This window comes from Varanus komodoensis, unplaced genomic scaffold (genome assembly GCF_004798865.1).
Source record: "Varanus komodoensis strain SLA01 unplaced genomic scaffold, ASM479886v1 scaffold3, whole genome shotgun sequence".
Lineage (NCBI taxonomy): Eukaryota > Metazoa > Chordata > Lepidosauria > Squamata > Varanidae > Varanus > Varanus komodoensis.
Window position 1 is genome coordinate 22,028,216 of NW_025335761.1, and position 24,444 is coordinate 22,052,659.

Below are 24,444 nucleotides of genomic sequence, written 5' to 3' on the forward strand. Positions count from 1 at the left end.
TGTGTCACATTGTAAAGGGTCAGATTTTAGGTATTATTTTAATTATGACTATCAAAACTATTAAATATGCTTTATAATTTGAATTTTATCCAATTAATCCATTAATTTTAATAATTGAACATATTACTACAACTTTAATATAGTGTCATTTTTGATACTGATGTTAAAGGCGCCTTACACTTTTGTACCTGTTACTAAGAAAAAGAACATTTAGGGCACAGTCCTATGACTGTAACTCTCAGTGTTCATACGCCCCCAAACTCAGAGGCTTACTAATATACAGGATGAGAAGAGCAGCAGAAACAATCTTTGTCCCACTGTCCTCCCACCTGACATTTCACTACATAGGCCTATCTACCTGACTAGCAAGAGTGTTTTGGAGGATAAGAGAAGGAAGGTGGAAAAGCCTCAGGACAGTTCATAGCCTGGCTTCTCCAGTGTCTTCTGCTCCTCACCCACCGAAATGTTTTCTCCACTCTCCAAGGTTGCATTCCCAAGCTGAAAGGCAGCATGTGAATTCTTTCCACACAAGCTCTGTCTCCTGGCTCTGAGGTTAGAGTGCTGCAGTAAAGCACTAAACCCCAAACATAAAAAGTGAACAACTCTCAAACCCAAAGGGGCAAGGATTAAAAATTTGCTCTCACGGTTGAACAACTGAATGCATGGAGATCTAATATAAAAATGCATGCTATTTGTAATGGTATCATCCCCATAGCTGAAAATCTAAACTAGTCAATAAATGAGAAGTAGAACAGTTAAAATTATCTTTACTTCTATTTCTAATACTTACTGGGATAAGTCTCCATTAGTTTTCCAGTAGCCTTTTTCTTGATGTACTTGCATATGCTCTCCAAACAACATCAGATGGACTATGTTTGCAATGCCAAGCAAGTCCACCTGAAACCATGAAAGAATTTATCAGTCTTCATATTGTCATCCTCTACAGTCTGACTTTCTTCATCACCAAAATCAGCTGCTAACAAGCATTTTAGAAGTGCAGTCCACCCCAAAAATACCACACCTACTTCTTTGACATTTCTACTGGCGTTTTCTAGTAAATAATTCAAGGGGCAGAGTGTGCGGGGTGGAGAATGGCTGTTGGAAATATTAGGATACCAGCATTATAGTAGCTAGCTGGATATGAAAAGGAAACAGCTGTACTTTTATGCTACCTATTTCCTTCAGTCAGCAGAAAATACAGACTGGGGTATTTTTAAATGGAAGCAGCACCAAAGACCCAAACTACATGCCTGCTACAAAATGATGTTTCATGAGGCCAGGCAGTCCTAGCCAAGGCCATATGTAATATTATCCAATAAGCAATACTTTTTCACCTGGTAAGGAAGAGATTTTTCATTAAGGATCTGCTGCCCATACTGGGTCTGAGCTACTGGAAAGTTCTTCAGTGAATTCACTGCTTGCTGTATTTGCAGGTCTAGGCTGTGGGAAAAATCCACTATCTTCAGAGCCCTGGTAGTTTCAACCTCGACAAATGGGTTGCAAATTCTAAGGAAATATTGGCAGACACAATTAGGTTGAGTGTTACATTGAATTTGCACTTAGGTATATTGCTGTCTCCCTCTAGCGTTTGCCTTAAAGACTGGTACTGCTACTGAAGCAGCAGAAGTATTAAAATGAATCATTCTCAGGTGGAAAAATATGAGCACTTGCCTGCAGTCTCCACAGTACTGCACTACTGTTAGACCCAGGAAATGCAAACAGTAGTCATAATAGATTGGATTTGAAAGACTAACCAACAAGACACCAGCTGGGTTCACACATGACAACCCTCACTCAAGAATTAAAATTAGTTGTATTTGGATCATCACTAAACTGTGCGTTGCTGTGTTGTGTGAACCCAGCTGGGTTGTGAACCATAGTTTGTTAGCACAACAGCAAGCTATGGATTCTCTTGGTTAGTAAAGTATGGTTTGCTAGTGTGGTTGGGTTCATAAAACACAATATACTTCAGTGTGGGTTGTTGTATTGTATGAACCAAGACTCTAGATTTTGCAACAGCAGAGCAGGTCTAACTACTAGTAATAGCAGAACCATAGAGGTATAAGTGGTACAGCATCACAAGTAATCACCTTTGGAAAATTTACATAGTATTGCAAGGTTACTTACCAATTGCACGTTACATACTGCTTCAGAAACTGTAACTTATAACTTCTAATATTTGAATGTGTCCACATATACATAAGTTTAGATATTGCTTGCTTTATTTCCAAACATGCAAATAGACTATATTTATCTTTACAATACATTGAAAGCTCACCACAGTCAGAAAATGAATTCCTTGTAAGTGGCCAGTTCAATAGTTGTTGTTTTTTCCAGGATAGTTAGAGCTGAAACCATGTCAGCCTACCATGGCTGGCTGCTCATAGTGGACTGTTGTGTCATGTAAACCCAAAGTCTGATTGTATATATAACCTGTTAGTCTTTTTCAGCTCCAAATAGCCTGAAAAGACTCCAGAAACAGGAGTTCATGAATTAGATAAGTTAGCTTATCATTGTTGGAATTCTTTTGTACCAGTCAGGATGCATCCTTGGAAAAAGGAGGCAAACCCATCTTTTTGTGTGGTGTGTCTGCACAAGTTCTGAAATTGTGCATTTATGGGAGAAAATCTAAGGCTATTGCCTCTACTTTTCAGTTTTACATACAAATTTGCATCCTTACAACAGTGCCTAAGGCTTGACAGTGGATCTGCTAGTGCATATGTTCCTACTTCCCCAACTTGTTGCTCTACATCTGTGCTGAATTCTAACTCCTATCATACCCAGCTAGCATAGCACCGACTTCAAGAAGACTACTCTACACCCGGGGTGGAATGAAAGTAGATCTCCAAATGTTTTGGACTTCAGCTCCCAGTATTCCTAAATATTGTTGTAAACTGTCCCGAGACACCATTAATGGGATAGTCTTTAAAAGCTTTAAATAAACAAACAAACAAACATTGCCCATTTGGGCAAGGACTTTTGAGAACTGAAATCCAAGACCTTCTGTTCATGCCTTACCTATACCCACAGGGAGCTGCGGCAGCCACAGGCAATGCAACCAATTAAGGTCACTGCACTGTGTGAACCTGGCAAACATGGGGTATGTGTTACAGAAGAGACCACACATTATTCAAGGGTTGGTTAATCTTTGTACAACCAATGTTTACTAGGTTAACACACCATTCTTGAGAGGGGGTTATGTATTCAAAAAAGCATGCACGTAAACTGAAACCTTTCTGTTGGTTGAATAACTCATGTTGTTGTTGGGATGTGCAAACTGCCCTGCAATCATTTACAGATAGAGGAATAAACAGAATTTCCCCTTCTCTTGGCATAAATAAATATTGCACCATTTCTTCTACAATTCCTGCATTTCCAAAGACAATATCCAGGACTAGCTGTGTAAGATACTGTATAGGTAGAGGCTTATAATCAATACTAGTGACAGTCACAGAAGGATCAGTTGAGTCAATAAGCTGCCTGTGAGGCTTAAGAACATATTCTGTGCTCAAAAATATGACTTGCAACAACTTAGGACAACTTTGGAAATGTAAATGAAAATGCAAAATATTTGTGGGTTACTGGAAAGGCCAACCTGTCTCCTAAGAACAATGTTGCTGGATCCAGATTCCCAAGAACTATCTCTGCCTTATGCAGTTTCTCGATCACCTCTAGGAGATTGTCAGCAATTAGCATGACTACTTCCTGTGGAATAACTTTACAACTCTGGATCATATCCTGAGGAGAAAAGACAAACATAAGCAACTACAGAGCCATACCACTCCAGCCCAGTGTAATTGTTCATAGCTGTATAGGGAGACTCTATTCATATGTAGAAAATGTTAAGTACGTAGTATATATTAGAATTCAAACATTTTTGCTCAGATAAGTGATCAAACAATTAAAGAAAGCTCTTTTTGTATTTAGATAATCAAGATGCTGAATGGATTGATTAAATCAGGGGTACATAACCTTTCTAGCCCTGTGGGCCACCTATGAACCCTTCAAGGGCTTACCCAGACACAACCCAGCAAACCTGATAAATTACTGTGTTGCTGCTGCTAGCAGGGGCAAGGGAAAAGCACCACTGGGAGAATCTCTGGGAATGAGAATAGAGAGCACAGGCAGCAGTGGAGGTGTCAGGCTAAACCATCTTGTGAATAAGCCATGGCAGGCTTTTCCACCCTTTAAATTTGTGAGGTTCATCTTGATAGTTTAAAATAAAATTAAAAAAAAAACCTTGAGAGCATGGCTGAACAGGATGGAGCAAAGAGGCCCCTGCATCAGTTGTATCTGCACCCCTCAATGGGGTCCCATGCACTCCATCACATTTAGCCCCTTCTCAAAGAAATTTTAAAATCTGTCAAGGAGATTTGCACAGATCTGCTGAAGTATAGTAAAGAGTGAGTGCTCTGAAAAGGAGCACAAAAAGTGAGGGAGAATTAATAACTCCTTTTTTAGTCTAGTTGAATACTTGAGTGTCAAAAAGGTAGAAGATGTTGAAAAGTGTCCATTCAACCCTTAAAAGGAAATAAATGTACTTTGTAGGTTTCATTTGATATGCTGAACTATATGTGTTTGTTATAAAAGTAGCAGTTTATGTCTGATAATAAAGTAGGTCTTATATTTAAATTTTCCCAAAGTTTCTGTCCCACCTCCTAGGAAAAAGAAAACACTCCTCATGGCTTCAATATTACCAATATTGTACATTTCTAAGTATCAGTGGCACTGCATTAGCCAACAACTCTAGAAATTCTAGCTCTGTGGTTCAATGCCTGAATAGCATCAATTCATCTTTCAGTTACTAGTATTCATAGAAGATAAGGCTTTCAACAGCCACTAGTCCTGATTGCTATATATGGGAGCACTGATTGGTCCTTTGATTGCTATATGTTACCTCCAATATCAGCTGCAGTAAGCCTACAGACACCAGTTGCTGGGGAATGTGAACTGCACCGTGCTGTTGCATTCATGTCCTATTTCTAAGTTTTGAAAGGCAGCTATTGGACACTGTATAAACAGAATATTGCACTTAATGGACCCTAATCTGAACAAACACACCTAATGTTCCTATGATGGATTAGGTTATTGCTTGTACTTTGCAGTATTGCACTGAAGTACAATCGAGGTTCATTATGGCCACACTTGAGTATGAGACATCAAGCTTGGGAAATCTCAGGAGATTCAGAGAATGAGAACAAGGCTCCACATGCACCATTGGCACCCTGGGACTGATCCACAGGTATAAATCCTGCTTCTTCTATCTGTGCAAAATTGCACTACCTTTACTGCATGGAGAATTGTATTGGGCATCAGTATTACCATATTGTGACATCCAAATACAATAAAATACATTGAAATACAATAGAACATAATAAATTACCATTAAATACAAAAATACAAAAAATACACTTATAAATTACAGTTACAAATATAAAATTAAAATTATCAGGATAAAATAAGTAAATAAAAATATAGGAGGAGAAAAGAGAAGGAAGAAGAAGTTGCCCTGGCCAGATCATATGTTTTAACAATTAAAATGATGTTTAAATAAAAAGGTCTTTACCTGGCGCTGAAAAACCAGTAACGACGGTGCCAGGCGGACCTCTTTGGGGAGTGAATTCCATAGGTTGGGCGCCACCACAGAGAAAGCCCTTCTCTGAGTACTTACTCTCCTAATTTCTTTCATGGAGGGTTCCCAGAGAAGGGACTCTCCCGCAGATCTCAAAGGGCGGTCGGGCATATACGACGTAAGCGCTCGTTCAGGAAGCCAGGACTCAAGCCGTTGAGGGCTTTATAGGTCATAATCAACACCTTGAATTGGGCCCGGGCTTCAATGGGCAGCCAGTGAAGCTGATGGAGGACTGGAGTCATGTGAGCATAACACCCCATCCCCGTCAGCAACCTGGCAGCTCTATTTTGCATCAATTGAAGTGTTCGGACTGTCTTCAGGGGAAGCCCCACGTAAAGCACGTTACAGAAGTCTAGGCGGGAAGTCACCAGCGCGTGTGTCACCGTCACCAGGCAGTCATATTTCAATGTATTTTATTGTGTTGTAAGCCGCCCCGAGGTTTCGGCAAGGGGCGGCATAGAAATGTAATAATAATAATAATAATAATAATAATAATAATAATAATAATAATAATAATAATATATGGCACTTTATGAAGAATAGGGAAAAAATGCACAATTATTGCAAGTAACTTCATTCTAATTACAGCAGGAACTGGGGACCACAATCCTTATAATCACTAGCCTTCAGAGGATGGCTTCTAGCAGTGCCAATGCACTGTCTAGTTCATCATCATATATTATTATTATTATTATTATAACACTTTATGTATTTATATAGCTTCACCCAGCTATATATGTACAAAAATACCACACAGAGAAGTGGAACCAACGTTTTCCAACCCTTTTCTAAATTTATTGTTACCTTTCATATTTAGGCTGTCCATACTGACCTGGAGAGTAATGCAGTTTATCTCCTTATGCAGAGTCACACAACCATTGTGATATAAGAAACAAGTGCAGTTTTCACTGAAGTTCTGATCGAATGCAGCATCTAGACGCGCTTGTAGTTGCAGCAAAATGTAAAAGTCCCATGGCACAGATTCTGAGTGCACCTACACAAAAAAGGCGAACTACAGTTAGGATTTCACCATCACACAAACCAACATGGTTATTTTCAGAGACTTCAAAGATTTCTGCAGTGGGAGCTAGAAAAAGGATACAAAAAGGGAGACAAATCAAGGAAAGCAGGAGCTCTCAAACTTATCCTGTGATTTCTCATATAGGGAACACTGAACATCTTCATCAAAGGAGATGAATAAACTCCTACCTGAATGAATAAAGAATAAAAGCTCAATTCATTTAATCCAGCTAAGACATGATTTTTCCCTCCTGAAAACATTTGCACTGTATGCCAGTAAGGCATCAACAGCATTGGAGGCACTATTCAAAATGTAATACTATGAAGTGATTATCTTATAAAAATCCAAACAGCTATTACAGCAGAACCGCCATGTCCCCTGACTCGGCAGCCATGTTCTTGCCTAACTGTGGCTGACTGGAGTCTGACAATCTTGGAGTCTCGTATATGCATTGATTGGGTGGGGGTGAGAGCGACGATGGTAGCAGCTCCCATGTGGAGCGGTGGGGGACAGACACCTGGGAAGAGGACCATTGTTGGGGCAGGAGAGAAGAGGAACGAGCTGAGGCTTCATAATGGCTGACACACAAAGATTTGGAAGCAGTGAGGTTGCGGGAAGGTTGGCAGCCCTTCTGACACAGTTGACGCTTTCTAGGCTTGCAGTGCAATGTCTTATTGTGGCTAAATTAGAAATTAAACTTTATCACAGATATGTACATGTACTATGTAGTGCTTTCTACTATCCAAGGTTTCAGCTATCCACTGGGGGTCTTGGAACAATCCCTGTGGATGCAGGGGTTCTGCTGTGTAATATAATTAAAAATAAACATCAATGCAAAACATCATAAAAATTAAAAGCAGGTGAAAAAACAGGGAAAATTCATTCACTTATTTATATGATGACTTTTGTTCTAAGCAGCCCAAGGAAGCATAAATGATCCTTCTTTCCTTTTTATTTTCTCAACAACCCTGCAAAATAGGTTAAGCTGAAAAGTCACCAAGACATGTCCAAGTGAGGACATGAACCCTGATCTCCCAGTTGAACAGTCTAACCCTTATACCGCATAGGCAAGAAGATGGCCTCTAAGGTGGGCCCTAGATACTGAATTATTTGCCAAATACAGCACCAACTCTTTTCAATTCTAGGCACCAGATTCAAATAATTTAATATCCTAATGCTTTTAACTGAATTTGATTTTTCATCCTTGCTCTTTAGCTCAGTTATGTTTTATAGTCTTTTGATGTTCTTTTCAGCTTTTTACATTGTTCAATTTTTAGGGTTCTTAAATTGTGATGTTTTAAAATTGTGTACTTTTGTTCTTAACTTGAAAATCACTTGGGGATTTTGGTAAATTATTGTTCAGAACCTAAGCAAGAGGACCCAATATAAATGAAAGAGAAAAAGGTCAGTTAGCATGACATCACAGTCCATAGTGAATTAATTTACCCTTAAGGGGCTGCAGTATATGCCAGCTGCCATTATCAATTTGCAACCCCCAGATGAAAGTTGTCATGTAAACCCAGATATAGCAGTTCCCTAAGAATTAAAACACACTCCCATAAACCACAATCTGTTGTAGGGTTATGTGATTAATTGCACCTGGCATATACCACGGCACCTTGAGAGTAAATTAACCCACATCAGATTATCCTGTTCTGTGAACTGGATCGCTGAAAGGATTTGATAAAAGGTGCAAAAAAGGTACCATGGAGAATACTAAAGGATGGACAAACAGGACACTCATTTACCTTTATTAAAAATGCTTTTGAGACATCATGTGCAAAGTTGGCTGGTACAGCAGAGAACATTTTGTCATCCCCACTGATGCAATACTCTCGAGTGATAGAGTAAACGTCATCCCCTGTCAGAATAGGATTCAGTTTAAAATACTCACAAATAAGGACTCATGGCCAGAAAAGCCTCTAGAGATGGCTACTTAAACCTGAAATCTATTTTTGCTGATGTGTACATTTAAATCATTCACTGTCCCACAGTGATCCAATATTTCCCTCTCTTGCCTCAAAACTTTTCCACGGGGGCAAGGGGAACTGTAGGAGGGAGAGGGAGAATATTATTTTGTTAGTGGATATCATCCTGCCAGCAGACAGAATTGGATGCATTCCTAGACTTAAAAGACTGTAACCTAAGTTGCTATCCACTTTACTTCTAGCCACATGAAGAGTTGAAGGAATTTCTTTGTGTCTCTTATTTGGACAGAAACTGTCTTAAACTAGACTATGCCAACCATTGGAATCCAAGATCTATTTTGATTGTGACATTCCATCACTTCTATTAAAATGCCTTTATCAGCTTTAGCAATTCAGTTTGTCATACTGCATAAAAGAGCACAAATTCAAGAGAAATGGGAATGATCCAGGGTATCACCAGCTAGGTTCAATTCAGGCAACATTTACAGTACAGTGGTACCTTGGCTCACGAATGCCTCAGTTCATGACCAAATCAGGTTGCAAACAAAAATTTCATAAAATTTTATATTCAGGTTGCAAACTCCGCATTGGGTGGCAACTGAGATCGCGGCCATCTCCCCACCCCCTTGAATGAAGAGATGGCGCAATCGTGCTGTGGGCGGCGGGGAGATGGCTGAGATCGCATCTGTCTTTCTTGCAGGAGCGCAACCGTGATCTCGGCCATTTCCCCCCACCAGCACGATCACTCCTGTCTCTCCCCCCAGTGCGCCCGTCTCTCCCTCCCCCAGTGCACCCGCAATCACACTATCTCCTCCCACCCCAGCGTGCCGGGATGATGGGCGCATGCAGGGATGACGGGCGCGATTGTGTTTGTGCTGGGGGCGGGGGAGATGGCCACGATCTTTGATGGTCTTTGTCATTTTGCTTCATATTTTTCTGATTAAAAAAAATAGTTACAGAACGGATTAACCTTATTTACATTGAAACTTATAGGGAAATTTAACTTTGCTCACAAGCAATTTGGATCACGACCAGAGTCCTGGAACGGATTAAGTTCATGAGCCAAGGAACCACTGTACTATAAAACTTGCTGACAACCATTCTGCCTTCTGCTCAGCAGCCATAATGAGCTGAAGCAAGATTAACTAGGAGGAAAATTACAAATGTAGCTTAACAGAGCTTTCAAGAGAAAGCTTTCAAGCTTTCAAGAGCTTGTGAATTAACTCACAAGTTTTGGCATGCCCCAAAGTTATTAAGAAGGACCCAAAAACAACAGAGGACCCTTACCAAGATGCACTTCTTTTTCTAGTTCTATCCAAGGCATAGGCTGAGCCTCCAGTTTAAAGTCAGCAGAATTTGTCAATAAGTCTGGAAGAGGTTGCAAAAGCTGTTTGCGTTGCTCAGCATTCTTCAATAATTCAGGAGAATCAACTAAAAACAAGAAAGTAACAAGTCTGCCAGTTACAAGTTCTAACACTGCTATGATCCTTATGGGCATTTATGAAATTTGTAACATACTTCCCATTATAAAGTAATCCCAAATTGGACATCAAACCAGTAAGACAATAAAACCATACAAACATAAACCAATAAAAGATTAAAAGAGCAATCTGACTGCTTTTTCCAGATATTAATATTCATCTTATGTTGCAATATACTATTGTAGTTCAAATTAGTAATGTAAATATTTTTCACATAGTATGTCAGTTTTCTATTGCCAAGGAATATCAGAGAGTACCAGAGATTGTTGCTCTTTCACTAACTTAAACTGGCTTTTGGCAAAACTGTACAAAACATCCCTTACTGAACCTGAAAATGTTAACTGTTAAGGTAAAATATTTCTTGAGTTTAACAAGACACTGCCAAATTTACATTCACAGGGCATGTATAATAGAACCTGGAATAAGAAAAGACATTGTCTATTGCATACTCACTAGAAGCACTTTCAACATCACTGATGATTTCATCCGTACAGCTATGAACCAATTCCAGCTTCTCTGGAATTTGTTGGAATTTCACGGTGGAGATTTGTGTAGGGGAACCTGAAGATGCAGAAGATCTGGTATCTTCCTGACTTGCCTCCATAATTGGACTAAAGATAATTTAGAAAAATAGAAGATTTTTGCATCTGATGCGCTAAGGCATCCTTTCACAATTCTTAGAACTACTATTTTAAATCTGATTGTTTTACTGAATGGAAAAGATTAAGTGTTTGGCAGAAAAAAGATTTTAGAAATGCACTAATTCCACTTTGACAGAATTCCTTAGTAGGTCTTGCAATGTTATTACATAGTTGTCCCGTTCAGAACCTGTTCAGTTGCTTGCTAGCCCCAATTCTATTTGTGATAAGACTGAGAATGAGTCCTGGGCTCATGTACATATCCCTCTCCTCTCTACCTCATTGCTGGTAGAATCCTGGAGGCAAAGTAGCATCAAAACAGAGTAGGTTCTCTGCATCATTAATACGCCATAAGCTTAGTTTCTGAAGTGCTCAAGACCTTTCACTTATTTCTTCTTACTGACGAACCACAGCCTTTCTGGAAGGTGTACTGTCAGAAACTGCTTGTACAGTAACAACTGCATGCCACTAATAAGGATGGATCAGTTCCCATCCTATCCTTTTATGGGACATCCCATTAGCTTTTTGGCTGCCCTGGAGTCACATAAGCCAACAGTGAAATTCAACACATTCTAAGAATGGGAGATTGCCTGTGAAATAGGACAGAAGCAACCAGATCTTTCCTGCTCACTAGAATTTGAGTTCAGGCTCAACAGCATGTCACTATTTGTGCTGCCCCTGCTAAAGTGCCAGTGTGGTATAGTGGTTAAAAACTCAAGTCTGGGTTCTAGTCCCCACTCAGCCATGGAGCCAACTGGGTGACTTTGGGCCCATCACAGGCTGTAGTTGAGGGAGAAACTGCAGAAAGAGGGACAGGGGGAGTGCATCCCTGTTGATTTTCCTGGACCTCTCAACAGCTTTCAGTACCATTGACCATGGTATTCTTCTGGATAGATTGGCCGAGTTAGGAGTTGGAGGCATTGCTTTGCAGTGGTTCCACTCCTACCTGACTGGCCAAATCCAGAAGGTGGTGCTGGGGAATTATGGCTCTGCACCATGGCAAATTTGCCATGGAGTTCCGCAGCTTTCCATTTTATCCCCCATGCTTTTTAACATCTACATGAAACCGCTGGGAGAAGTCATCCGGCTGTTTGGGCTGCAGAGTCACCAGTATGCTGATGACACCCAGCTCTTTTACATCTAGTCCAGGTGAGGCAGTGGCTGTCCTTAACTGGTGCCTGGTTGGGGTAATGGGCTGGATGAGGGCCAATAAACTGAGGCTCAATCCAGCTAAGAGGGAGGTCCTGTGGGGATGTGGTTCAGTCCTACAGGTGACTGACATCTGCCCTGTTCTGGACGGGGTTGCACTCCCCCTAAAGTACAGGGTGCACAGTGAATTCTTGCCTATGTGCCCTCCCACCCCTTGAAATCTGAGCCAGAGGCCCTCCTCTGGGAGCTGTCCTTGGAAGAGATCAAGAAGATGACTACTCAGAGGAAGGCCTTCTCTGTGGTGGTGCCGATTGTGGAACACGCTCCCCAGAGGTCCACCTGGCACCAATGCTTCTTTCCTTTTGGAATCAGGTGAAAACATTTTTTTTCTCCCAGCATTTTGATTGTTAACTTGTTTTAGTTAGTGGTTTATATTTTAACATTGAATGCTGGGCAACTGTTATTTTTATTTCTATTTTTAGAATTAATTTGTTGTAAACTGTCCTGAGATGCCTAAGTATGGGATGGTAAAGAAAGGTTTTAAATGAATGAATGAATGAATGAATGAATGAATGAATAAATAGTTGTGGGGATAAGATTGAATGCAGCAGGTGAGAATGAGTTCATCAGAGAACGGTGAGTTCTTCAAAAAAGAAAAAAAGGCATGATATAAATCTAATAAAGTAAATTACTAAAACCATAGCATCAGATTGCTAGAGGACTAAGAAAACCAAAAAACCTATGGTTCCCCCAAATACTTGAGCTTTCCAGTTCTACTTTTCTCCATCTCAACATGACAATACCAGCACCTGTTGATATTAATGCTGCTTGATCCTCTCATATTCATTGGATTTTTATTCCTCCCCATGTTAATGATATGCTCTTATCTGACATCTGTGTTATCCTAACAATACTTTGTGGAGTAGGTTATGTTGAAAGACAGTGAGTGGCCCAAGGTCATCAGTGAGTTTGATGGCTGAGTGGGGATTGGAACCTCAGTCTTCTCAGCCCTAGTTTAATATTCTAACCTCTAGAGCACAGATTACTAAAGCCCTCAAAACTGTAGATGTGGACAGGACATGTCTCCATCAGGAATATTTTGTACAGGCAAAGATTTCTTTTTAACAAAAAAGGGGCATCCCAACATGCACTTGCCACCATTAATGATAAAGATATTGAGTTTTCATGACATGTCAAGTGTCATGAGAGTTTGCTGCCCTGCTTTCAAAATGTTAGGTAAAAAGAATAAAATGCAGAACACCAGGAAAACACTGAATTGTGATACAATTCCTAGTGTATGGTGTAAGACAGAGCTGTATCCTACCCTAGATAAAATCCTAAAAATTCTGAACTCAGCTCTTTTCAGTTACCTCAGTTTTTTCACAATGAGTGCCTCAGCATACTGCTCCTCACTCACAACTGTTTGCTGGCTCAGAGATATTGTCTTTGATTCTGGAAGTTCTTCCTTTGGTTTGCCATCAGGCTGATTTCTCTGTTCTACCATGCCATGGAAAGGGGTGGATGCCAGGTGGGCAGTCCTAGCAAAGTCACACGTGTCTTCAGGATTAGAACAGAGAGTTTTGTTTTTATATGAGCCTGTAACAATTGCATCTTCACTCAAGGGTTCAGTTCCATAGAGTGGCTCCTAGAAAAGACAGAAATAGATTAGCACAGCCATCACCAATTTATTTATTATTTAAAGCATTTTTATCCTGTCCTTTACAGGGGTCTCAGGATGGCAATACAAACAAGGATGGCGTTGTTTTCATATAACCCCAGTTCTCGGTCAGCTCCACTGGCTCCTGATTGAAGTCTGGGCCCAATTCAAGGTGTTGGTTATGACCTATAAAGCCCTAAAGCGCTCCTCGCCACTGCTGTTACTTGAGCTTCCAAAGATAGCTCTGGATAGAGGAGCATTCCCAAGCTGTGAACCTTGTCCCTAAGAGGGAGTGCAACCCCATTCAGGACAAGGTTGAGGTCCCCCACCCCGAAGCCCGACCTGCCTACCAACAGGACCTCCATCTTGTCTGGATTGAGCTTCAGTTTATTGGCCCTCATCCCGCCTATTACCTTGGCCAGGCACCAGATCAGTACAGTCACTGCCTCACCTGGATTGGTTGAGAACGAGAAGTAGAACTGGGTATCATCAGCGTACTGATGATTCCGCAGCCCACACCTCCTAATGACCTAAACGGTAATTTATTATGTACTATTGGTAATTTAATGGTAATTTATTATGTACTATTGTATTTCAATGTATTTTATCATGGTGTAAGCCGCTCCGAGGTTTCGGCAAGGGGCGGCATAGAAATGTTATAATAATAATAATAATAATAATAATAATAATAATAATAATAATAATAATAATAATAATAATAATCGGCTTGGGACCTGGATATCTAAAGGAATGCTTGCGCCCATATATGCCCTCCTGCCCCTTGAGATCAGCAACAGATGCCCTTCTCCAGGAACCCTCTGTGAATGATATTAGGAGGGTGAGTACCCGGAGGAGGGCTTTCTCTGCGGTGGCGCCCCATCTATGGAATGCGCTCCCCAGAGAGGTCTGCCTGGCACCGTCGTTATTTGTTTTTCGGCACCAGGCAAAGTCCTTTTAATTTAATTCAATGTATTTTATCTGTTGTAAGCCGCCCCAAGGTTTCGGCAAAGGGCGGCATAGAAATGTTATAATAATAATAATAATAATAATAATAATAATAAAACTTATTTTAATTGTTAAATTATTGAATTAATTAGGATTTTAAATTTTTTAGCCGAGAATGCACCAGGGGTTTTTAAATGTTTTGTAATTGTTATATTATTATTATTGATGTATGTTTTTATGCATTCTTTGTGAGCCACCCTGAGGCTTTGTTGCAATGGGGGCAGCATAGAAATGTTAGAAAAAAAGTCAGTACACAATAATATATAAATTTGATAAAACCCAATATTAAAATCTCAAACCTTAAAATACCAGGAAAATAAAAAGGTTTTGGCTTGGTGCCAAACTGAAGCATCAGTGCCAGGGGCACCTCCCTGGGAAGCATGTTCCAAAGCTAGGGCACCACAACAGAAAGGCCCTTTTCCAGAAAGGCACTCTTCTGATCTCCTTCAAAGAGGGCTCCTGAGGAATAACCTCTGACCTGGATCCATGATGGGCATTGCTGTCTTTCAGATTTGTAATTATGTATTGTTTTGCAAAATTCAGTTTGCTGAAAAGTTTGGAAGCTCATCAAAATTGATTTATGTTCTGAATTTTGGCTACAATTATAAACTTTTTACTTTTATATAATCAAGCACAAGCATGAGTAGCAGATATTATGGTTATGCTTGGTATCACAGCTATCTGGAGATTCATAAAGAACATCATTTGTTTTTATGTTATATGACATGAATTATGCCTTCACAAATAAAAAAAGAATAAGTACTACAAAATCCATAACTGGCTAACACCTTTATTAGGACCAAAGTGTCATGAAACAGCGAGCAAACTTTAAAGTTCTCCAGAGCTTTTCATTAGCCTAGATGGGACAAAGTGAGTTTGTGTGGGAAACAAAAAAATAACCAAGTATTACCCATCTAGGTTGGTGTTACCTATAGTGGCACATAGTATAGTACAATATATTACAAAAACCAGCATTTTCACAACTAAACAGACTACAAACAACAAAGTTGGCACTACCACCTAGTAGTAAGAACTTTATTATTTATTTATTATTTTATTATTATTATTTGGAGAACTTATATGCCACCCCATTCGCATAAGCCTCGGGGTGGCTTCCAAACACAAATAAATATGATACAATTACATAAAATATAGGAGACATTCTGCCGAGAAATTATTAAAATAAATAAAGTTAACAATTAAAATAACGTTTAAATAAAAAGGTCTTGGCCTGGCACCGAAAAGCAAATGACGGCGGCACCAGGCAGACCTCTTTGGGGAGCACGTTCCATAAGTTGGGCGCCACCGCAGAGAAAGCCCTCCTCCGAGTACTCACCCTCCTACTATCTTTCACGGAGGGTTCCTGGAGAAGGGCCTCTGCCGCCAATCTCAAGGGGCAGGAGGGCATATATGGACGCAAGCGCTCCTTTAGGTAACAGGTCCCAAGCCATTAAGGGCTTTATAGGTCATAACCAGCACCTTGAATTGGGCCTGGACTTCAATGGGGAGCCAGTGAAGCTGATGGAGGACTGGAGTTATGTGAGCACAACACCCAGTCCCCGTCAGCAACCTGGCAGCTCTATTTTGCACCATCTGAAGTATCCGAACCGTCTTCAAGGGCAGCCCCATGTAGAGCACATTACAGAAGTCTAATCGGGAAGTAACCAATGCGTGTGTCACTGTCGCCAGGTAATCTTCTCCAGGAAGGGACACAGCTGATGAATCAGCCGAAGCTGAAGGAAAGCGCTCCTCACCACTGCTGTTACTTGAGCTTCCAAAGATAGCTCTGGATAGAGGAGCATTCCCAAGCTGTGAACCTTGTCCCTAAGAGGGAGTGCAACCCCATTCAGGACAAGGTTGAGGTCCCCCACCCCCAAGCCCGACCCACCTACCAACAGGACCTCCATCTTGTCTGGATTGAGCTTCAGTTTATTGGCCCTCATCCTGCCCATTACCTTGGCCAGGCACCAGATCAGTACAGTCACTGCCTCACCTGGATTGGTTGAGAACGAGAAGTAGAACTGGGTATCATCAGCGTACTGATGATTCCGCAGCCCACACCTAATGACCTCTCCCAGCGGTTTCATGTAGATGTTAAATAGCACAGGGGACAAAATGGATCCCTGTGGAACTCTATGGCATAGCTGGAGATTCCAGCTATTAATTTTATAATTAATCAATACTCGAACAGGAACATTTATCATTAAAACATGGAATATCCCAAATTGTAGAACCATTTTCTTTAACAACAACAAAAAAGCAAGCCAAACTTTTTGCCATATCTTAGAATATATCTTAGGAGTTCTCTCATAGATTAAGTGTAACCTAATGTTTTTCAGTATACATATTCACATATAAGGAGCAGGGAGCCAATGAACTGTTGGAGCTCCCTGCCATCTATACATCATTTTGTTGAGCATATTAATACTTGGAGACAAAAGATCATTGCTGATTTTTATCCTCAAGCTTGCATATTCTATATCAAGATATCTGCAACACAATGCTAAAAATACTTACAGAATATTCAGGAGGTATGTTTTCCTTGGCAGTAATACTTTCTGAAGGTTTGCGAACCACAAGAGGAAATTTGGCATGTACTAGTGAAGGGCCTGTAGAAAGACTAAAAGGTGAGAAATATATGCATTCATTGATTTCTAATAATATACTTCATTCAATACATTTCACAGCATTGGCCTGTTTCTTATGGTACAGGATTACAAACCTGCCATAGAAATACTATTTATCAAGTATTTTAAAATATATTAAAGGTTAGTCTGAGCAAGAGGAAAAACAGGGACATGTGAAACAAAGTTGAGATCTGGGACTACAAAGACAGCAAAACTGATTTGAATCTAGGACAGTTTCCTTGATGAGGTATTTTAAAAATAAAATTGAGTGCTCTCTTTCTCCTGCATAGGAGTTATTTTATTTATATTTACCTAGTATGCTCATTTTCTAAAGCAGATGACTCATCAAAAATAGAAAAAGGCACAGAATCTATTGCAAGGGGGATCACAGAATCTGAAAAAGAAAATTAGTAAACTTTAGATTTGAGAACAGATACTTTGAGTACATTATAAAGGCATCATCAAAATTCTGGTGTCTCATGTTCACATCCACTAACCAACTATTACATATTCCTCTCCAAGAATTACATATTCTATTCTATTCTATTACATATTCCTCTCCTCACCAAAAACTCCTGCTATTACAGCAAAGATAAAAGCAGACAACTTGAACCACATGAGTCACTTAAATGTTTTCCATACAACAGCTATAAACTCATGAACGCAGTGTCAGCCCCTCCAGCAACACAGTACAGTGTAGAGGTTAGACTAGAACTGAAAAAAACTTAGGCTCAAATTCCCACTTAGTCAGCCTTATTGGATGACCATTCACTGGCCCCATTCACATGTAACAGCAGCAAGCTCATAATTTCCCATGGACTATGCTCAGCACAATCCCTCAGCCTTTGTCTATCCAACATCAAACAATGATTCGAATGTGCAAATTCAGGCACAGTGGATCAAACAAACCTAAATTTAACCTAATGCCTAATTTTAGTTTTTAAATGATGGCATGCATGCAACCCAGAAAATGTGAAACTAAAGGGGATGAACTGTAGGCACCATCCTGCATTTTAGGGCAGGGGTGCTGAACCTCAGTCACATAGTCACATCCACATACCTGAGGTTCAAATGCAGCATGCCCCCTTCCTCCATCATTTGGTGACTTCCTAGATTACCTATTGTTTCTCCCCAATGCCCAACCCACCATTTCTAAAAGGCTGAAATGGTCCTCCTAGACCTTTTTCATCAAGAGTCTTGAGAATTGGACAATTACCCCACTGAACCTGGGTTTGTAATACTTAATTATCTGGAGCAAATACAACAGTAAGCTCTTGCCCAAGAACATAAAAGCAGTGGAGCTCATAATTTAAATATGCATTGCATGAAGCACTTTCGGGATGATTTTGCTGGCTGACTTAAGGTCTTGTATTATGATATGGAGGAAATATTCTATCCACTTCTTTATATAATGCATACACTTTAAGTTATATTATGGGTTCTCTTAATTGTTTTAAATCTTTCTCATAGGAAAGATGCCCTTAGATTAATTTGGTTACAGTTTTTCCTGCTTTTTGATATGGAACAATGAGAATTGAACACAAAATATTCCAAGTCTTATGACACCATTAGTTCATAGTTATTACATTTGCATCTCACCTTACCACTAATATTAGTGCTCAAGGTGATTCATGGCAAACTATTATGATACTTGTAATTTTAAGTCATTTCCTAATGTAATTCTCAAATAGAGTTTGCCTTTTCTAAAAAAATACAAGCTCATAAAGCATGCATACCAAATGTACTGAACAAGCTACATGGTCAAGACAAGTACTTATTAGATAATCATCAGGTTCTATTCAGCTGTGAAATTATCTTTGAAAAAGACCAAGATCTAAAGAACAAAAGCCTAACCCTCTACATAGTTATTGAGGTCAGGTTTTTTTTACCCATCTAACAAGGTTTTTGCAACAATGCCTCTCCAACTGGGTTTAAAAGATTTATCTGAGTGAGACTTGAAAGGCTTTCCTGATGACAGAAGCTATGAGTGGAACTTACCGGTATAGCTTGACTTCTCGCATTGAGCATTTCTGTCAAGTTCAGAATTGCTATAAATAAAGAATTGGAATGATTTAAACAGTGTTCTGCTAACAATGATAAACAGATCCCAGATCAATATATTAAGCCATCCCTCCCAATCTGAAAAATCTTCAAGTAAACAAGATTAAAAAAAAAACTAAATGGTTTGTTTTATCAGTAAAGCAATCAGGGATATCATTTGAAAAAGTATCTTCTCCCTCACCTTTTCAAAGCAAAACAGCTTGAAAGAAATCCTTCAGTCAGTGCTTCAGTATCCATCAGTGCATGCTGCCTTTTGGTCACAGGTTTCAGATCCTCAGCCATATCAGAAAACATAGCCACAGGCTCCTGTTCCACTACTTGCTGCTATAATTGAGGAAAGAAAATTGGTTACAAATCAAGCTTCAAATGTCATAGCATATGCATTAGAAGTTCCTTTCCCACTATGAAGGAGTTTTACATAAGCAAATAACCTGTCTGAAGCCAGGGTGTAATATTACCTGCACACATGAGCTTTGCTTATCATTTCCTTGCTGTTTTCTCTCAACTTTTTCCATCTCCTCAATTTTTCTTTGTAATTCAGCTTTCTTCTGTGCTATGGTCTCTAGTTCCTCTGTAGGAAAATGAAGGCAATAAAGTATCATATATCATTCACAGCAGAGATGTAGCTAGAAGAAAATACAATCCCAAGTCACCTTCTGGGGAGAGAAGAAGACTGCATAATATTAGAAAAACAAGGGGCCCCTTCCAAAAGACGTAGCCCCATATCAAGTCCCTCCCCAGTCCAGCTGCAGTATGTTTCTGTAGTTTTAATTTCTGTACTGCCAAAATAAAACATTCTCTTGGAGGTTTACAACAATTCAAATATAATGCAAAATATTAATTATAAGCATCATTAAAACCATACAAAAATTTAAAACCAAATTTGAAACATAAAAGGTTACAATAAAATATACAAAATAAATCTTAAAGATGTCTTTAAGCAGCTAACAGAGCTTATCAAGTAGGAAGCTTATTCCATAACTGGAGGGCCACCAACTGAACCTCTCTTAGAGGTAGGTCCCAGATCTTTATAGTAGTGTTTGAGTAGATTGTGGTTGGGAGAGGCATTCCCTCAGATACTGTTGTCCCAAGCTAGGTAGGGTTTTATTGGTGAATACAAGCACCTTGAATCAAGGCTGGAAGCATACAGGTATCCAGTGCAATCAGGCCAAAACTGATGTTATATGATCTAATCATTTGGTCCCTGTTAATAATCTGGCTGTCATATTTTGCAGAAGTTTCAGTTTCTGAAAGGGCAGCCCCACATAGATTGCATTGCAGTATCTTCAAGATTACCAAAGTGTAGTGTAGTGGTTAAGAGCATGGGACTGGGACTCGGGCGATCAGGGTTCTAGTCCCCACTCAGCCATGGAGCCACCTGGCTGGATTGATAGGAGCTGAAGTGCCTTAGATTAGTACAGATTGTTAGGATTGTTGCAAGGATTATAGAGATAATGCATGTGATGTACTCAACCAATGCTTAATAATAGTAGCATGTCAGGATTTAAATATAAGTTTAACCTCTATACAGTTTTTGGGTTTGCAGGTCACAAAACAACCCAGGAATGTAGTATATCTGGATTGTCAATTCAAAGCAAAAGCTTTGAGAGCCAGTGTGGTGTAGTGGTTAAGAGCATGGGACTGGAACTCAGATGATCTGGGTTCTAGTCCTGCTCAGCCATGGAGCCAACTGGGTGACTTTGGGTCAGTCACAGACTCTCAACCCAACCTACCTCACAGGGTTGTTGTTGTGGGGATAAGATGGAGGAGAGAATGATGTAAGCTGCCTTGAGCCCTTTGTAGGAAAAAGGCAGGATATAAATCGGGGGGGAGGAAAAAAGCAGAGATAACTGATAGCAGGTTATATCTATCCAGATGGGGATGTAGCTGAGCCATCAGCTGAAGCTGGTAGAAGAAACTCCATGATTTCAATTTAGTCAGTATTATGACACTAATTTCAACTACATCTTACAGATCAGAACTCATCATATGGCTGCTATTTTCATTTCTACTCTGAAACAGAACTAGATCAATTAACATCTATTATGATAAGTCTACAGTCACAGGGTAATTATGTCAAATGAACCAATATGTATTTTCAGTCTAGAAGAATACTCTAGATTAATGGATGTGCATGAGAAGGCATGTCACCCCCATTGTCTTCCTTGAATATTCATCTCTTTCTACCTTCTGACTCCCCCAGGTATAACAAGCTTAACCATACCACTTTTGCATAAAAAATAAATAAATACTTTTTAAATAAAAAAGTATAAGCATATTCTGCTTGGCTCTTCTATGCTTTTATAGGAATACAATTCTTTGAAGAGATGTGCTATTTTCTGATGAAAGCCGAGAATCTGCTTCATTCACAGCATAATCCAGAAGTGCTTTTCAACCGCTTTCTTCTTAAATTCACATGGCATTGCCTATGGCAGGCTTTGTAAATTGTAAATGCATTCTCTAACACTTTTCTAATTCTGACTGACACTAAGCAATACTGGACATTTTTGTTATTTCTAAATCTACCCACTTCCAGCAGATACCTTCTCTTTTCTTCTTTGCTTGCTTTCTGTAGATCTCAGCTCTGATCTCCTCCAAAGAAAACTCTTCCACTCCAGCATATACCTTATCTTTACAATACATAGGCTGTTCTTTCTTTTCCTGACCATCTTGCTGATGGCTTTGCACACGATGTAATGGATCTTCCTCTTTCCCAGGCTTTCTGGCACTTAAGACACAGTTGATGCTAGGCTCTATTTTACAAGGAGTCCTAAGGAAACAGATATAGAACAAGAATACAAATTGGCCAAAGTATGGGTGATTAAGTTATTAGGAACAGGCATCTAACATCAGAAAGAGACACTTTAAAAATATATACAACATAATAAATTTCCAAATTAAATGGCTTGGGACCAGGATACCTGAAGAAACATCTTCTTCCATATATGCCCTCACGCCCCTTAAGATCTGCAAGAGAGGCCCTGCTCCAGGAACCCTCCTTGAAGGAGGTAAAGAGGATATCTACCCGGAGGAGGGCCTTTTGTGCAGTGGTGCCCAGACTGTGGAATGCGCTCCCCAGAGAGGTTTGCCTGGCGCCGTGCTTATATTCCTTTCGGTGCCAGGTAAAAACCCTAATTTTTTTAGGGTTTAAAATATTTAACCCTAATTTTAAGAATTAGAGTTTTTAGATCTTTAAGTTAAAAGTTGCATTTTAATTATTTTATCTATTTTTATTTATTTATTTTATTATGATTGTGATTTATTCTCTTTTGCTTATTATCAGTTTAATTTGATGGTATCCTCTTAGTACTGATTGTATTTATAATCTATTATTATCTACTGTATTATAGATTGTATTTTTATTGTTGTTGATTTTATATTCTGTATGCCATCTTGAGACGTTTAGTGAAAGACAGGATAAAAATGTTTTATTAAATTAAAATTAAATGCCATTTCTTTACAGATGACTAAAAGATTGTAAAGAAAATCATAGAGAAGGTTGTATATGTAAGCAATAGGAAGAACAAGGAATCTGCCCCTACAAAGCTGTTAAGCTCATGCTGCACAGGGTTGAAAACCTCTTCATCACTGAGTGGTTTTTTAAAATACATCTTACTGTTTCCATTGAAAAGGAAAATATCTACTTCAGCCTCAGGTCAGCATAAATAAAGGGCCAAATTCTGGAATCTCCTTGCACTCATGGCCAACTCTACTCCACTTCTGCATCATCCCATTTTGGGGCCAAATAACAGCTGGAGGTAGATTGTCTGTGAGTGTACTGGGGTCCCTGCAGCATATGGGCCCCACCTTGCCAAAGGGTACTTCTGTCCTAATCTAAACACACTTGAACAGCTGTCCGAAGGGGTTAGTATTGCACTTCTGCTATAAAGGCAGCAGTATTTTCAAGTGAAATACTTTACATCACTTAGCCTATTTTATATTTGTGCAAGCTAATGTTCAATGTGATCTCAATTTTGTTATTTAAGCCTTCCAGTTGTTACTAGCACTGCAAAAAAACCCCAAACCACTGGGAAGTTATTTATAAAGTTTCTCTCACAAATCCAGTTCAACGGAACCAGAAAGTCATTCCAGGCAAGGGCTATTTGTTAAGCAATGGTTAAAGCATAATAGCAATGGGGAAGGAGCCATATAATCAGAAAGTGCATCAATATAGTAAAAATAGCTATGAATGTAGCAGAATCCAACTGTATTGTCAAGCGTATTGTAGCATTATCCAATCTGAAAACTGGTTTCTTAAATACATAGGCATCCAACTTTCTGCCAAAATTGCTACCTAAAACATGGGAAGAACACCACATACAAATATATGCTAAAAGATAAGAGTAATAATTTTTGAATGCTCAGTTTAGGTAAGAGTTAATATTGAGCCAAAACCTTCACTTTTCATGTACCATTCCCAATTACTGTTGAGTAAAATTATGTTTACTGGATATCTGTGACACTCTTATGAACTGGAGAGTGAAATTATTAGTAATAAACCTCAGCATTTCTTTCTTGATTAGAAACTGGTAAGAGTACCTTAGTTCTTTGAGATTTTCAATTACTATTACACAAAGATGAAAAACTTGTTTTTTCTTCAGGCAAGGCATTTTTCCATAGGGATGATATTTGTCTTAATCAGTGGAACAAAACTTCAGTGACGTATTTAGAGGTCCCAAAGCTGCAAACATTTTACCCAGAAGAAACAGAACTATCAATGCAGCTTGGAAGCTCATTGCTATTGCAGAGATTTACTGTTGTTGTTTTTTTAAACTTGTCCAGTTATACAATAGATCAAGTGAGGGGAAAAAACTTACATGGCTTGTTGCTGTGCAGATTCTTCAACATATGGAGTAAAACTGGGAGTCACAACTGGAGCCACAGAACCAGAATCTGCATTGCTCCGGGGACGCTAAAAGAAAAACAGAATCAGAATCTTTACATATCACACCTGCGTGCCTTACTTAGATGTTCCATCAGGCAGCCTGATGTTTTCTCTTTAGCCAATCTAAAGAACATCACTGCAAGGGACTGAAATGTCTGTATTTGTTCATAAAATATAGAACCTTTTCAGAGCCAGTGTAGAATCAGTTAGTCTGAAATCAGGATCATGACTTCTCACTCTATCCTAAACAGCAAGCTTTCTGGCTGCTAGTGTGTGCAGTTGTGTGACTTTCCATGGTGGTCACTGTGGAACCTTCAAAGAACAGTAACACTTAGCATTTAAGGTGTGGAGACTGGACCA

General features: G+C 39.4%; 1 protein-coding gene across 1 annotated transcript in view; it reads right to left on the bottom strand.

Annotated features, from left to right (window-relative positions):
- Positions 1 to 24,444, bottom strand: part of BUB1B (BUB1 mitotic checkpoint serine/threonine kinase B) — a 35,846-nt gene that overhangs the window by 5,040 nt on the left and 6,362 nt on the right. The window contains exons 8-22 of the mRNA XM_044437137.1: positions 24,017 to 24,111; positions 21,743 to 21,969; positions 19,658 to 19,770; positions 19,381 to 19,523; positions 19,137 to 19,186; positions 17,451 to 17,532; positions 17,029 to 17,131; positions 13,220 to 13,494; positions 10,516 to 10,673; positions 9,869 to 10,012; positions 8,402 to 8,514; positions 6,465 to 6,626; positions 3,596 to 3,738; positions 1,335 to 1,506; positions 791 to 897 (exon numbers count right to left, since the gene is read on the bottom strand). Of these exons, the coding sequence (XP_044293072.1) occupies positions 791 to 897; positions 1,335 to 1,506; positions 3,596 to 3,738; positions 6,465 to 6,626; positions 8,402 to 8,514; positions 9,869 to 10,012; positions 10,516 to 10,673; positions 13,220 to 13,494; positions 17,029 to 17,131; positions 17,451 to 17,532; positions 19,137 to 19,186; positions 19,381 to 19,523; positions 19,658 to 19,770; positions 21,743 to 21,969; positions 24,017 to 24,111 (2,087 nt within the window). The remainder of the gene's footprint in view (positions 1 to 790; positions 898 to 1,334; positions 1,507 to 3,595; positions 3,739 to 6,464; positions 6,627 to 8,401; positions 8,515 to 9,868; positions 10,013 to 10,515; positions 10,674 to 13,219; positions 13,495 to 17,028; positions 17,132 to 17,450; positions 17,533 to 19,136; positions 19,187 to 19,380; positions 19,524 to 19,657; positions 19,771 to 21,742; positions 21,970 to 24,016; positions 24,112 to 24,444) is intronic.